The sequence below is a fragment of the Muscardinus avellanarius genome (genome assembly GCF_963383645.1).
Source record: "Muscardinus avellanarius genome assembly, chromosome: 2".
NCBI classification, from domain to species: Eukaryota; Metazoa; Chordata; class Mammalia; order Rodentia; family Gliridae; genus Muscardinus; species Muscardinus avellanarius.
In genome coordinates this window covers 94,760,319-94,776,393 of record NC_137787.1, presented here as the reverse complement: position 1 = coordinate 94,776,393, position 16,075 = coordinate 94,760,319, and the positions used below count along the sequence as shown (strand labels likewise).

The 16,075-nt window shown below is 33.1% G+C and overlaps 1 protein-coding gene across 1 annotated transcript in view; it reads right to left on the bottom strand.

Moving 5' to 3' along the window:
- LRP1B (LDL receptor related protein 1B) overlaps window positions 1-16,075 on the bottom strand; it is a 1,956,425-nt gene that overhangs the window by 154,672 nt on the left and 1,785,678 nt on the right. The window contains exons 67-68 of the mRNA XM_080689945.1: window positions 12,561-12,677; window positions 3,526-3,632 (exon numbers count right to left, since the gene is read on the bottom strand). Of these exons, the coding sequence (XP_080546071.1) occupies window positions 3,526-3,632; window positions 12,561-12,677 (224 nt within the window). The remainder of the gene's footprint in view (window positions 1-3,525; window positions 3,633-12,560; window positions 12,678-16,075) is intronic.

Here is a 16,075-nt window from a genome sequence, read left to right as displayed (position 1 = left end):
TAACAAATGATTATCTTAGGCTTATTGAGGTAAAATATTTCATTTACGAATGGCATGTGTTTAGTGTTTTGACAACTATACCATATGTGGTACTTCTAGATATATTTATTATCATTGAATATTTTAACCTGAAATAAACTGCAGTTCAATGCTGTATGTGTCATGTATGTGTTATTTAATTACTATTTAGATAATTAAAAATACATAGGGAAGTAGAGAGAACATGTACCTATAATACACATTCAATGGCTATCAACAAATACTTCATAATTCATTTTTTACCCATCTTCCTCATAATTATTTATGGTCTAGAACATTTTAACAAAACAATGACTTCAGAAAATTAACACTTACACAAAAACAATAATTATTAAGATTTAATCCATACCAAAGATTTTGTTTACTTACCTATATGAAAATAATGTTTGATCAAATAAAGAATCAACTTATTGAACTTAACTAAAATTGCTTTTAAGGCATAACTATTTGTCATTCTCTCAGTTTTTAAAAACGGCATATAATACTTGAAGAAACTAGATCAATTAGATTGTTGGTACTAGGATATGGCCCATACTTTGAATTTTACTAATACCATCCTAAAAATAGTAATACATTAGCAACTTCCAAAGTTAATGATGAACATTTTTATTTTAAAAAAATATTTGTATAAACTCATGGATTTTTATCTATCTTTTATGTTTTGATCCATTGCAGTCATTTGTTGTTCTGATACTAAAATTGTTCCTTTTGTCAATAGAAGCTCCTTCAATTTGCCACCGTACATATTAGACACTTTTCCAATATACGTGTGTCCTGATACTCTAAGCTGTTAGCCGCCACTCTGGCCAATTTTCTGCCTCAGACCTACCTAGAATAAGACATTTCTCAGAGGATCCTTGTTTAATTTCATTGCATAAGGGTATTTAGAAACCATTTGAGGGGGGGAAACTAGGAATAATAATTACTGCAGATTTATCGGTGGCTTTAGAATTTTTCAGTAGTAGAGGTAGGAATTCTATAATTTTAGAAAGAGAATGATTAATCACTCTAACATCCTGATACTTTTAAATTTTGTATATAAAATTTGTATTTAGTTTTTTTGGTACTAGAGATTGAACCCAAGGGCATTCTACTTCTGAGATACATCCTCAGTTCTGTTTTATTTTTATTTTGAAATAGGGTCTCACTAGGTTGATGAGTCTCACTACTTGTTGAGGTTGTCCTTGAATCTGCAATCCTCCTGTTTCAGGCTCCCAAATACTGGGGTTACACACATGTGTCACTAAACCCAGCTGTATTTCCTTTTAATTAAAATCTTTGAGTGTTGTGACAATGACATAATCAAGCATTTAAATGATCCTCTGTATAGTTTAAAACTAGCAAAATGTTATTAGTAGTAACACATCTATACATAGAATATAAGATTATTCGGCATTTCTTTTTGTGCTTATAACACGTTACTTTAGATGTAGAGGGCAAATATAACTTAAAATCACTAAAAATGCTGCCTCTATCATTAGCCACTTCATTTCATCTAAACTGAACATTTTTCATTTCTCTGTTTGTAAATGCAGAGAAAGGTCACTTTTAAGAAAGTTAATTTTATTCCCATGGAGCACTATTATGAAAATGCCTACATATATGGACATATATTTAGCCATCATAAACCTCTGTCTACTAACTTATGTCGTGAGAGAAATGCTTTTATTTGAGATACCTACTTTGACTTGAATAAGGTGTCATTTAGTATATACCCTTGGCATGTTTTCTAACATCGAGCAAGATGAAATCATTATCCATAAGCAATGACTCCTAGCTTCTGATTCTTCACCCATTGTCCAGGCTGCTGAGCATGTTAATAACAATTCAAACCAAAAAACATTTTCATGGCATAGACGAGTTGACATGAAATGTGCTTTCCTGACTTGGGAGTACTAATATAATTTTTGAACAAATGAAGGTTTTTTGAACAAATGAAATGTGTGGCCATTCAATAAAAAAGGTATCTTTCTCTCATGGTTGTATATTCCTTTGACTTTTGTTCTGAGACTAGTCTGTGAGTAGAAATGGTATTTTTCTTTTTTTTTTTTTTGCGGGTTGAGGATGGAACCCAGGGGCATTCAACCTCCCAGCTATACCCCCTGCCCTATTTTTTTTTTTTTATTCTTTATTTTGAAAAAGTGTCTCACTAAGTTAAGGAGGGCCTCACTAAATAACTGAGGCTGTCCATGAATTGCGATCCTCCGGTCTCAGCCTCCTAAATTCTGGGATTACAAGTGTGAGCCACCATGCTTGGCTCCTATTTTTCAATATATCTCGAAAGACCTTTGCATTCTGAAGGCCTAGATTTTGCCGGCCTTCTAATTGTAAGTTACACATATTAGATTCTAAAATATAGGTTCCTGAATGTAACTAGGATGATTTTTTTTATAATGGTGAGAGAATGGAGGTTATTTTTTCCAGTCCTGATTCAAAAGGGCTAAGGGAGGAGAAAGAACTAGTATATGTGGGTTCTATGAACAGTAATGACATGTAGTATTTCTCAAACAGGCAGAAAATCAGGGGTAACTAGGGCAGTTAGACCTGAAACACAGAATCCTCCAGAGGCACAGGGAGGATTTCTTGTAGCCTCTGATGGGTGAGTTGGTCTTTATGAGGGTGAGCTCATGTGTGCCAACATGAGTTCTAGGGAGTCATTGCATGCTAGAAGCGGCACTACCCACTGAGGATTAAAAATCTTTTTTCCTTGGAATTTGTTGTACAAATTCTGTGTTCCTGATATCCAAGTAAACAGAGAAAGTCTTTAAACGTGACTATGAATGGTCTCTCTCTGATATTGGAAAAAAGAGGCTTGGGTTCATGTGATTGAGGGAAAAAAAATACATACAACTATATGTTATTTACTATTTAAAAATCATCCTGGGTTAATTATATAAAACAAACATATGAATGTCAATACATTCCTACTTTATAGAATTATCTGGAGAATTCTAAACTTTCTCACCTAAGGCTTTATGTAGGTTAGCTTTATTATCAATGGATTGTGATTCATCACCTAAGGAAAGCTCAACCTGTGATTTCATAAAAATTGATGACCCACACCAAAGTCTATAAGGCTATATCTATTGAAGAAAGAGACCTGGGAGAAGAAACTGTTTAAAATGCATAAAATATTAGTCTTGACTATAAATACTGAAAGAAATTTATGAACAAATTCACAGATGGCAAGGGCATCCGCTACAAGGAATAGGGTTTTCAAACATCCTATTCCCAACTCAGCCATTCACCGGTTGAGGTAAAACAGACTATAAAATTAACTGTCAATAATAGCACAAGACTTATTCCCGATGCTGGTATATGCAGTGCAGCACATGGATTAATTCTTATCTCAGTGTGTCAGGGGCAAAGTGCATTTTAGAGCTGTCCTTGGTCACACTTATTGGACTGAATAATTATAATTGTAAATGTGGTTCTAAAGAACTGCTTCCTTTTTTCCTGTTTGTTTGAGTTTGCAGAAATCCCTACCTCATCAGAGCCATCTGCACAGTCAAAATCTCCATCACACCAAAACCTTGAAGAAACACAGTCCCCATTGGCACAGAGAAAATCTTTCAATGTACAGGTCTGTGGCTCTGGGGACAGAAAAACAGCACAGAATTATTCCATTATATGCAACTGCATTTTAAAATTTATATGATATACAGCATAAAGGAACATTAGAGAATAAAAAAGAGGTTAGCCAAGCAGAACCAGCAAATTGTTTAGGAAAAATAATTTCATGAAGCCTCTATGGTACATAATATGATTTTTTAAATTTATTTATTTATTTTTTTATTGGTGCATTGTAGTCATACATCTTAATGGAGCACAAGATGGTGGAGGCATTTTTAAAAGCAGGAAGTTAGAAAATGGCATTACAGAAACAAAACAAAACAAAAAAAGACAAAAAATAAATCATCTAATGTTTAACAAATATACAGGACAATATAAACTAAAAGACAGAAAAATCTATAGACCATCATCAATGCTGCAACAGTGATCTTTTCTGGTTAAAATTTTGAATCATTTAATGTATTTACTTTAGGACATTGTGTTACTCTTTGTAACATACCAACAGATCCATTTACTAACTGGTGTGTGAGCCTAGCCTCCCCTTTGATTCTTGATTCCTTATTGCATTGTAGTGATTTTTAAATTATTCAAATTTGTCACCAGAAATTCTTGAGTTCATGGACAAGAAAAGTGCACAGGAATTAATAGGCGGATAAGGTTTGTGGTGTGAGTCTCCTCCTCCACTTTTCTCCCCCTTCCCTTAATCTTCTCTTCTGATTTTTTTTAAGCTGGTCTCCCAGGAATGGGAGGATATTTTCTATTACATATGGATGTAACTAGATAGGTTAGGGTTTGTGGTGTGTGTCTTCTCCTCTACTTCCCTCCCTCCTCTGCTTTCTTTAATCTTCTCACCTGTTTTTCTTAGCTTGTTTCACAGGTTGTGCGCTTTGATATAATTCTTTGCTTACCAAGATGCCAGGAAAAGTAGCTTAATGGACATTTGTTCATTGGCCCAGCTGCCTAAAGGCTTCCCCTGGAGAGTTCACCCGAAGTTCAGGCAGCCTTCCCCATAAAAGTGAGGACAGAGGCACCTCTTTGAGGTCTTACCTGTGGAATGAATGACTGCCCAACCCTTCCTTCTGACCAGGGCTGCAGCAAGGCTGTTGGCAGGGCTTCCCAGCTTTGCTCTGGAGGCTACCGTTCCCCCTGTTCTGGTGATGTATTTAATTTTCTCTTTCTTAATATTGCATTATTCTGAACTTTTATTGATAATTCTAACACCATCTTGGGTGCAGGAAAATTCCCCAAGATGTGTTGCTTTAATATTACCAATTTCACACATTGAGGTGGTATTTTCTTGTGATGTTTTTCTCATATTAAATGGTATTGTAGTTTTGAATACATGAGAGTGCCTTTATTTTTGCTGGTAGATCAGAGACCATTCAGCAAAACAGGGTTAAAGAGGCCAGAAGAGGCTGTTTTCTTTGAAAACTGCCTATTTGTTAATGCCGTTGTTTGCTTTTGCTCTACATCATTTACCTGTCAATTTACATAATTTGCTAGTAATTGATTTACTTATACTTCACCATATCCTATGTAGAACATAAGCCAAATAGTATGATTTAATCCTTGGCTTAACTCCTATGTGGAATACGCTTCATCTGGACCTTGAGGAGGGATTTCAGAAATGTATTCTTGTAAGTAATCAATGTAACTGCTGGACATCACCTCTTCTTATGACTACTCTATTAAATCATGAAAGATAACCCATTCATGTTTTATCTTTTTATTATTTTTATTTATATCCATGTCACACACAGTAATGTTCTTATCCAGGTAGAGGAGAAATTAGTAACAATCATTGCATTTAAGGAACACATGTCTGTAATACCAGTACTTGAGAGTCTGAGAGGGGGGTATGGAGCATTCTAGGCTAGCCTCAGCAACTCAAAAAGACCCTGTTGCAAAATAAATTACAAAAAAGGGTTGAGGATGTGTCTCAAAGTTATAAAGTCCCCAGTATCCTCTCCCTAAATATAAACATCATATGAAGCCTAACTTTTGCATAAATATTGTGAAAAATTCAGTCTGCATTTGGATACTGCTCTGTACAATTTACTCAATTCTAGCAATAGGGTAGTAACTTCATTGTTTGCTATCATAGAGGCTTGTATATCAAGAACTGAGAAATATGGCAAGTGTGATATTTTTTAGAACATTCTTTTCTCCTCCTGAGCTTATTTTGTTTTAAAATATAATCCTTAGGATATGAATAAAGCAAGATGCCATTCAGTAGAATGGGAAAAAAAAACTACTAAATGGGATCCCTCTGTCTCATGTTTTTATACTTTTTTTTTTCTTTGCAGTATTGGAAATGTCACTGTCCACATTTCGCAGCCAGCCTCAGCTATTTAGTGAGGACCTTTGCAACTCAGTGAGACCCTGTTTCAAAATAAAAAGTAAAAACAGAGCTAGGGGTGTAGCTTGGAGGTAGAATGTCCCTGGGTTCGATCTCTAGTACTGCAAAATTTTTTTTTGTTCATACTGTATTAATAGTAATAATAAATATCCAATGCTAATTACTAATTTTTGTTGGGTATTAAAGTGATTGATAAATACCTGAATTAACTCATCAATGAATCCACACAAAATATGTACATGATATGTAATATAGTTGTAGCCTTTACAAATTAGTAAACTAGTACAAAGAGATTAAGAAACTTATTCCAAATCATCCAACATGAGAAAGAGCCAGTGAACTGGAACCCAAACAATTTGATATCAGCGTGTGTACCTTTTACTACTAGATCATATTGTTGTCTTCTATATAATGGAGAAGTAGTAAGAGCTTATTTTAGAAAGATCAACATTAAAGCCCTGAGAAATCAAGTTACTTACATCTAAGATCTATAATTAGCAATGTCTATTTTATGTAATAAAACAAGAAAACTCCTATTACCTCTCCATTCTGAAGATATTTCACCCTTCTTGTATTTGCAGACACATGTAATTTTATTCTTAGGAAAAAGAAATTATAGTGAATGTTTGTAATTTTTTAACAATGAAAAAAGTAACCAAAAACGTTTTCATTAAAAGAACAGAGACAAGCTGGGCGTGTTAGCACATGCTTGTAATTCCAGCATTTGTGAGGCTGAGATAAGAGGATCTCAGTTTGCAGACAGCCTCAGCTACTTAGTGAGTCTCTTTGTAACTCATTGAGATCCTGTTTCAAAATAAAGAATAAAAGCCAAGCATGGTGGCACAGACTTGTAATCCCTGCACTTGGGAGGTGGAGACAGGAGGATCGAATAGGTTCGAAGCCAGCTTTGCTGGTTTAAGAGACCCTGTTTCCAAACAAAATATAAAATAGGTCTGGGAGTGTTTGAAACCATCCTTGCTGGCTTAAGAGACCCTATTTCCAAATAAAATATAAAATAGGTCTGGGAGTATAGCCCAGAGGTAGAAGGGTTCCATCCCCAGTACCACTAAAAAATAAAAAATAAAAAAAAAGAATAAAAAATAGGGCGGGGTGAGTAGTTTGAAGATAGAATGCCCCTGGGTTCTATCCCCAGTACTGAAGGGGAAAAAAAAAAGAAAAAAAGAAAGAAAGAAAAAGAAAGAATAGGGACTACATTTAAAACATATCATACTCAAATGCTGAAAAGCAGAATATTTTAATTTAATGGGTTTAAATGGGATTAATTCTTCTAATATTTTAACTTGCCTTTACTCTATTTAAAAACTAATGTGTAGCTGGTCTTGGTGCTCATGCTTGTAATCCCTGTGCTTGGGAGGCGGAGACAGTAAGATTGCGCAGATTTGAAGCCACCCTCGCTGGCTTAAGAGACCCTGTTACTAAATAAAAAAGTATAAAATAGGTCTGGGATTGTAGCCTGGAGGTAGAAGGGTTTCCAGGAACCCCAGAAAAAAAAAAAATAATAATGTGTATATGAATGACTCACTATGAATCTCACTATTGTTTGGGGAGAGAAGAGAAGAGGGAAAGGGTAGGCTTGAGAAAAAAAACAGATCAAACAATGTTATGTGAATATATAAATATATCACTATTAATCTCACTCCCGCACATTCACAACACACCAATAAAATAATTTTTAATGAAAGTAAATGTGTTCTTTTTTACAGTAATGGCTTCATAATGTTTGACAAATTATTCTATGCAGAAGTTTGGAAGTTGTTAATATAAACATATAAAAATGTATATAGCCATTTATTGAAGTCATATGTCCAATATCTCCACAGAGAGCTTGTTTTATAGAAACTGTTTTATCCTTATCAATTATTCTGTTCCATTGAGGATAAAGATACACACTGATACGTAATTTTTATAAAAATATTTTTCATGCATGCTTCTATTGTGTTTTGCAAAACACAGCAAATCTAAGAGTCATGAGCTACTAGGTCAGTATATACACAAATGTCATCAAGAATTGAAGTAGTTTGTCTAGTTCTCTTTTTTAAATTTATTGATACATTATCATATAGAGAATTAACATGATAGAAACATACATGCACATAGCTAGTCTATTTCTAACCCACAGCTATATTCCTCAGAATCTTTTATCATTAGACAGCTTACAAAAAAGAAAAAACTCTCATTTGAGGAAATGTAACTCAGGAAAGAAGGTTTTGGCTGATAAAATTATCCTTGATTTTTTTTCAGATTAAAAAAGACCACCAAAAAAAAAAAAAAGATATTAGAGGCATGCATGCTCCCATCACTTCAACCCTTACCCAAATCCCACCCCATTCCCTCCTCCTTCTCTCCTTCTCATTGATATGTTTGTGAATGTACATCGTGTGCATTAGGGAGTTTTCTTGTTTTTAAAAGCAGAAATCACTGCTGAAGCAAACTTTCCTTGGTGAATACTGAACAGAGGGATAATCAGCAATCATGGGATGACAGACAATGGTTTAATTATCCCATGTAAATATAAAACTGCAGAAAGTATATTAAATTTAAAATGTAGCTGGCAGTTAATTGCTCTATTACTATTGGAATATTTCCTATGTCTAAGATTGGAATGTTTCCAACACAATTTGAAAAGAAAATTAATTGCATCAGATTCATAAACAAAGAAGTCCAAAAGTGACTTTAAAATATATTGCTGTTGCTTTTTATATTTCTCTGATTTATTATCTGGTATGTTTTGCTACTTAATAATAGTTAATAGGAATTGCTAAATATAAACCAATTTTTTTGTGTTTGATACTGGGGATGGAACCCAGGGGCATTCTACCTCCATGCTACACTCTCAGCCCTTTTTTTAATTCTTTATCTTGAAACAGGGTCTCACTGAGTTGCAAAGAACCTCACCAAGTATCTGAAGGTGGCTGTGAACCTTGATCCTCCTGTCTTAGCCTTCTGAATGTTTGGATTACAAGCATAGGCCACCATGCCTGGCTTCAAAGTTCATAATATTAACCAATAATATTTATAAAATAGGACCACTGCTCAATAGATATACAAAATTATGACTGATATATTATACACATCTATATGTATATACTGTCTTTTTTTATATGACCACAGCATGTGTGTGTCTATGCATGTATGTGTCTTCAATAGATAATATGTTGGAAATATATTGACGGTATTTTTTTACATAATAGGAATTGGATCCCAGGGACATTGAACCACTGAGTTACATTCCCAGTCCCTTTTCATTTTTATTTTGAAGCAGGGTCTTCATAAGTGTCCAAGACTGGCATCAACCTTATGACTATCCTACCTCAGCTTCCCTAGCAGTTGGAATTATAGGCATGTGCCACCATGCCCAGCTATTGATGACATTTTAATACAGCAAAAGTTTTTTTCTAAGGCTGACTTCATTGAAAGTTTTTGTCTTTTAAGAATTGCTTGCATTTTTGGTATTTATGTATTTTTTTTTATTTTCTAGTAAAGGGATTTTTATTTTTTTATTGGTGCATTGTGTCTATACACCATGATGAAGCAAAAAAAAAAAACTTGTGTAAACATTAATGCAGACATCATTTATATTTCTTCCAGCAAATTCATGATAGCATCTTCATATATTAAACCTTCCAAGACATCTCAATTATCTAGTTCATTTAATTCTTTCTCTTATATGCTCTTACACATTTAACATGTTAATATACTTTAATATTTGTCTTCTTTTTTGTGGTACTAAGGATAGAACCCAGGAGCTTTCTACCTCCAGGCTATACTCCCAGACCTATTATATATTTTACTTGGAAACAGGGTCTCCCTAAGTTGCTTAGAGTCTCACTAAATACCTCAGGCTGGCTCCAAAACTTGGCAATCCTCCTGTCTCAGCCTCCATCCCTTGGTGTGTTTCCCTCTGTACCTCACCCTATTAACCCCTGTTCCCTTCTTGTACATGCTAATGAGATTGACAGTTAAACATTGATATACGGACATAATATTGTTTCATTTATTTCCTTTCTTGAAAATTCTTTTGTCCTTTCCTCTCTCTCCCCTAATCTCTTTTCATTGTTTTACTGGTGTCTCTCTTTTTTATGAAGTCGCTTTCCTTCCTATTTTCTCGCAAGCTTTTACATATGAGAAAAAACATATAACCCTTCACTTTCTATGACTGGCTAATCTCACTTAGCATAATATTCTTTAGTTTCATACATTTTCCTGCAAATGACATAATTCTTTCTTCGTGGCTAAGTAAAATTTTATTGTATGTATATACTACATTTTCTTTATCCATTCATCTTTTGACAGACACCTAGGTTGGTTCCATAATTTGGCTAATTGTGAAAAGTACTGCTATAAACGTAAGTAAACATGTGGCACTGTAGCACTACAATTTCAATTATTTTGGAGAGATACCAAGGATTGGCCTCTTTAGGCAGATCTTTGGTGGTTCCATCCTAGTCTTTTGAAGAGCCTTTGTACTGATCTCCATAGTGATGAGATTAATTTGCAATCCCACCAGTAGTGCACAAAAGCTTTTCCCCCATATCCTTGCCAACATTTGTTATTGTATGTATGCTTGATCATTGCTATTGTAACTGGATTTGGATAGAATCTTAGTGTAGTTTTGGCCTTATCCTATACTTAGAAATTACTCCTTGTCTTACTGTATTCTTAGACTTGACTTACATGTTTAACATACTCAGAATTCTATTCTTCCATCTCACATCTATAATATAATTCATCCTTGGCAACTATCATCTTTCTTTGATATTTCAATATTATGTGTCTCAGGCAACAAGCTCAGAGTGAATAGTAACTATAAGAGAACCATACATAATTGATTACTTTATACTGCAATGCCTGATACTACAGCTACTTCGCTTTTTCTTAAGGATTCTGTGGCTACAGTGATTTATCACTGTTTCCACAGTGATAAGTGAAAGTCAATTTTCTTTCTCCTTGCTTTCTCCTGCTAGAAACTGATTTTTCTCAGCCAATCCAATGACACTCAGTCACTCAGAAAATGCTGGCAGACTCAGAGGTTCACAGTCTCAATCTTTTATTTTTCTTCTTCTTTATTTATATTAGTAGTAACCTTCACACAATTTCGACTACTCCCTTGAATAAAGATACTCCAGGTCTAAGACTTCAATGTTTCCCTCTCACCCACCTGTTGTTCTCAAAATCCTCAAGTCATAGGTCATAGACTCTCAGATATATATAATTAAAACTAAACATATCAAACCTAAGCCATATAGAAATCTGTATATTTAAGCTCTGATATACCAATGACATCAATGCATGATGGTTTCTTTGTGTATTTATTCTCATATCATTCCTATTCTCATCCCACAAGAGTTTATTTTAATCACTAGATAGTTTAGAGAACCTGTTATATATATTTTTAAACTGCTGATTTAAGGAATTCAAAACACATTAAGGTCTCCCTGTAATATTCTTTGCCTTTCTAAAGCCTAATCAGTTGAAATATTTCTCTATGAAAAGAGAATTATAAAAATTCCCAAATTCAGAGCATTGCATAGTAAGAATGATCCAGATATCTTATATGTAATGTAATTGATACTCAAATACAGGTTAGATCAAATTTTGACAGATTTTCAAGACATTAGTTCATGGTTTGTAAGCTGAGTACTCAAGGGGTTTATTAAGACTTCCACTATACTAATTACATGCCTTAATATAACATATTTCTATGTATATTTAGTTCTCTGACTACTGGGGAATGAATACTGTTAGTCCAGTGAGATATGTGTAAGAGCAGATGTTATTATTATTAATCTTCCATCAAATTCTTCTGGGAAATAATGAAATATAAATGTTTAATACATAGAATTTGATTTTCATTTTTCTTTAAACATAGCTACATTGCTTTCTTTGTTTATACAGCACTGTGTACAAGGACTGATAAAAATATACTTGGAAATTAAGATATTAATGCTGGAATACAGCAATATTGTCACGATTCTGCATAGTTCCATATTTTTATTAAATAAATTTGTTGAATAATTATTGTTTTTTAATTTATTACTTAAAATGCAGGAGGCAGATGATGATAATAGTGTTATTGTATTTTCAGAGAAAAGCATCCTTAGTACATACAGTGCTCACCACTCCAGAGAGAATAAATGATAATTCACTGAAAGATGCTCTTGGGTGAATATGTAATGTAAAAGGATTTAAGACGGAAATGAAATGAATACTATTCATTAAAGAATAAAATGTTTTATACTGTCTTCACATCATTCAGCTCATTGTATGAACCTGTATCAAGAGCTTCCTCATTGCATACTAATGGGTTGCATTAAACCTCATGATACTTTCATACCAATTCCAAGAACTGGAAGAAAATAACTCCCAGGATGAGCATTTCAATAATTCTACCCTTTGAGATTCAGGTCAATTTAGTCTGAATATTTTTGTCCAAATGTGAATATATGTATAAAAATGTGAGCTGCAGGACAGATAGGCTCAAATTTTACCTTCACTGAAATAAAAATTGCCATCTCACTTATGGAATGGGCCGTCAGGCTTGCATGGTTATTAGGAAAGAGTTACTTACTACAGTTTTCTTCATCGGAATTATCACTGCAGTCATTTTGACTGTCACACCGCCAATGATCTGGAATACAGTTGTTGTTTTTACACTGGAATTCATGAGGTCCACAAGTCTTTTTGTCTGCAGTGAAAAGAACCAAATTTCGCACTGTTGGTTTCAATGAAGATGCTCTCATGGTATCATGACTGCCACACCAAATCTATAGCATTTGGTATTTCTTTAACTATTCAATTACTGACTGAGAAACATTCCTAGCACAAAGTAAAGGTGAATGCTGAATTTAATTCCTTCTTTAGTCTTATTGTATATTGTTATTTGTCATTATTTAATCACAAGCTAATTATAAAGCAATTGATTAGATAAGCCAAACAAAGTCAACACAAATTAGTTAAGAAACAAATTCCTAAACTATAATTTTTATGGTACTTCCTCTATATTCTACCCTTCATTTTTTACTATAAAGTAACAAAAAGAGATGATTATTGCTCAGACTCTGATGTCATCTTGTCTTTCTTCCTAAAGAGCTCTTATAATCTATCTATGCTTCCTTATTCTTATTCAACTCTGGCTATTATCCACTCATAAGTTCATGCATTATACAATTGAGTATAATTTATCTAAAATGCTTAGGATAAGAAGTATTGTAGATTCCAGATATTTTTAAATTTTTAACTTATTAATTTATTTATCTTAGGCTGTTCCCAATTTAATACATGGGGTACCTTACCACTGAACTATATCCCAAGCCGTTTTTATTTTTGTTTTGAGACAGGGTCTCCCTAAGTTGCACAGGCTGGCATCAAATTCATGATCCTTTTGCCTCTGCCTCCTGATATTACCTCCTAGTACACTGCATCTTGTAAATTTCTCAGATTTTAGAACATTTGTATAAACAAGATGAGTTATCTTCTGGATGGTAGCAAATGTAAACAAATTTCCTTCATATTATGTATATACATTATAAACTTAGCCTAAACATAATTTTATGCAATATTTCTACTACATTTATGTTTTGACTGAGACTTGTCCCATAAAGTCAGGGATAGAATTGTCCACTTGTAGTATCATATCGGTGCTTACAATATTTTGGAGCATTTCAGATTTTGGTTTTCAGATTAAGTATGTTGTCACTGTAATAATGCTTGACATGTACATAAAGCTTGAATATAAGCAATGTGCCATTTCGTATGAACTTTTAAACAATCCCAGAGTGTATAAGAAGTATTAATTAGCCTCCTAACTTTATAAATGATGAAACAGAAACTCTTTGTAATTTAGGAATTCTATGATTTTTATCACCATTAAATGAGACAGTCAATATTTCAAAATATATGACTTTACTACTGATTTAATGTTTATTACAATATATCTAACTTAAATTCATATAAGCCAGATTATGAGGCATACCATAAAAACTCACTTAAAGTTCAAATTGTGCATATCCAAACTTTCCAAATAGAAATATCTTGACTATATAGAGTCTAAAGCAGTGCTCCTTACATTTTCATATGCATACATGTAAATCACTTAAAGATTTTCCTATTCTGGGCGTAGTGACTGAACAGAACTGATTTCTAACAAGTTGGCCGTTAATAACATTGAACTCATTTTCTGAATCACACTGAGCAATAACGTTTAAGAGAATGGTGACATTATGGATTCAGTAGCACAAAGATAATAAACTATAAATCTCTGCAAAATTTAGCCCACATTTCACTTATTTAGGTAAATTCATTCTCAGTCACATTAGAGATGGACAATGAAGTGCATATAGCCTTAGACTAGTAAAATAAATTCACTAAAGGAGAGAATAAATTACATGGTGGTAGTTGTTACTCTCTACTTCAAAATGCATCTCAATAGATTTCAGAATCAAATAAGGTAATGAAAGCAAAAGTAATTTAGACCTAATGGTGAAAATTAAATAATGAACATCTATTGAGGATTTATCCCAGCTCTTGGCCAAGCATTTTCAGAAACATGATCACACTCATTTCCTATAATAGCTTTAAGAAGTTTTATTACATTTATTTAAATAAAGGAGGAAAATAAGTTATCAGAGAGTTTAAGAAATTTTCTTAGTATTACAAATGCACTAAGTGGCAAAGGAGAAATTTATATCCAGCTAATGCTCCAGAAAAAATTTACTAAAGAAATTCTTATGATAGGCTTCTAATGTATTTTCTATGATGTATAATTACAGTGCACCAATAAAACTATATAAATTATTTAAAAATGAAAGAGCATTGATTTTTGTCTTCCATCCTTTCTTTCTTAATGCCAGCTAAGAATGCCTCAGAACCAAGGGGCAGGGTGCTGTTTTTCTGTTTTGTATTATTTCCTTTTGCCTGTGTTTTATCTAGCTTTATGTTTAAAGATTAGCTTAAAATCTAGAGACATTCCAATGTAGCATTCTGTACACCTTAAAAAAAGTATGTTAGAATGACTGGAATTTAAATAAACATTGAAAACATGGAATTTTTTACTGAATTATTCAGATGGTTATAATGGTTTTATTTATTTATTATCATGTGTTGCTTATATCACTTTTAGATAACATGTTTAAATTTTCAAATATGAGAATGTAACAAAAGGTCAATCTGGATCAGAAATGTGATGTGCATAATAACCATCATCCTGAGTAAAGCAATTCTCCCTAAATTAGGTATTGGCACTTAGTATCAATTAACTAAGTATTTCTTAAGGGCTTCTGAAAATTAGTTTTCTATTTTATTTTCTGTGTTGCGAAAATATCATACTTTGTTTGAAAGAGATCTAACTTGTTCTTAATAAGTTAGAGTTCATTGTTAAGATTTTGTCTTGGGGCATTAAGAAAGAATATGGGGAAAGGTCAATTGCTTTATATAAAACTATAAAGATTTTATTTTAAAGTTATTTGAATTACTCTTCTTGAGGGATGTGTGTATGTATGTATGTATGTGTGTATGTATATATATATATATGTTTATATATATGCTTGTATATGAACATATATAATATAATATATAATACATAATACATAATATATAATATATAAAATAATATATAATATATTATATTTAAATAATATATAATAATATATAAAATATATGGATTATATATTATAAGAGAACTATATAAATGAGGGCTAAAATAACTGTTTCAAATTGGCTATGCATACAATCACACGTGAGATACTGAAGAGTCTCTTTGCCTAGACCACATCTGACGTCACTGAATTGATATGATGTATATGGCACCCAGACTCCATATAGACTAATTCTAGTCTGGTGTTTCCAATGAGCAATGAAGATTAAAAATCAATGGGCCAGAGAGGAAAAATGGTGACTGTGGGATGCAGCACATCTCAGTAGTTGAAACAAATAAAGTTCAACTACTGAGAAGGCAGCATATTGGCAGAAAAAAAAAAATATAGCTCACGAACTAAAACAGAACCAGGAACCATGGTGGAAGGAATCCAGTACTCTGAACTGCGAGATCCACTGCAAAAGGCCCGAGCATGTTTTGGACATGCTGCA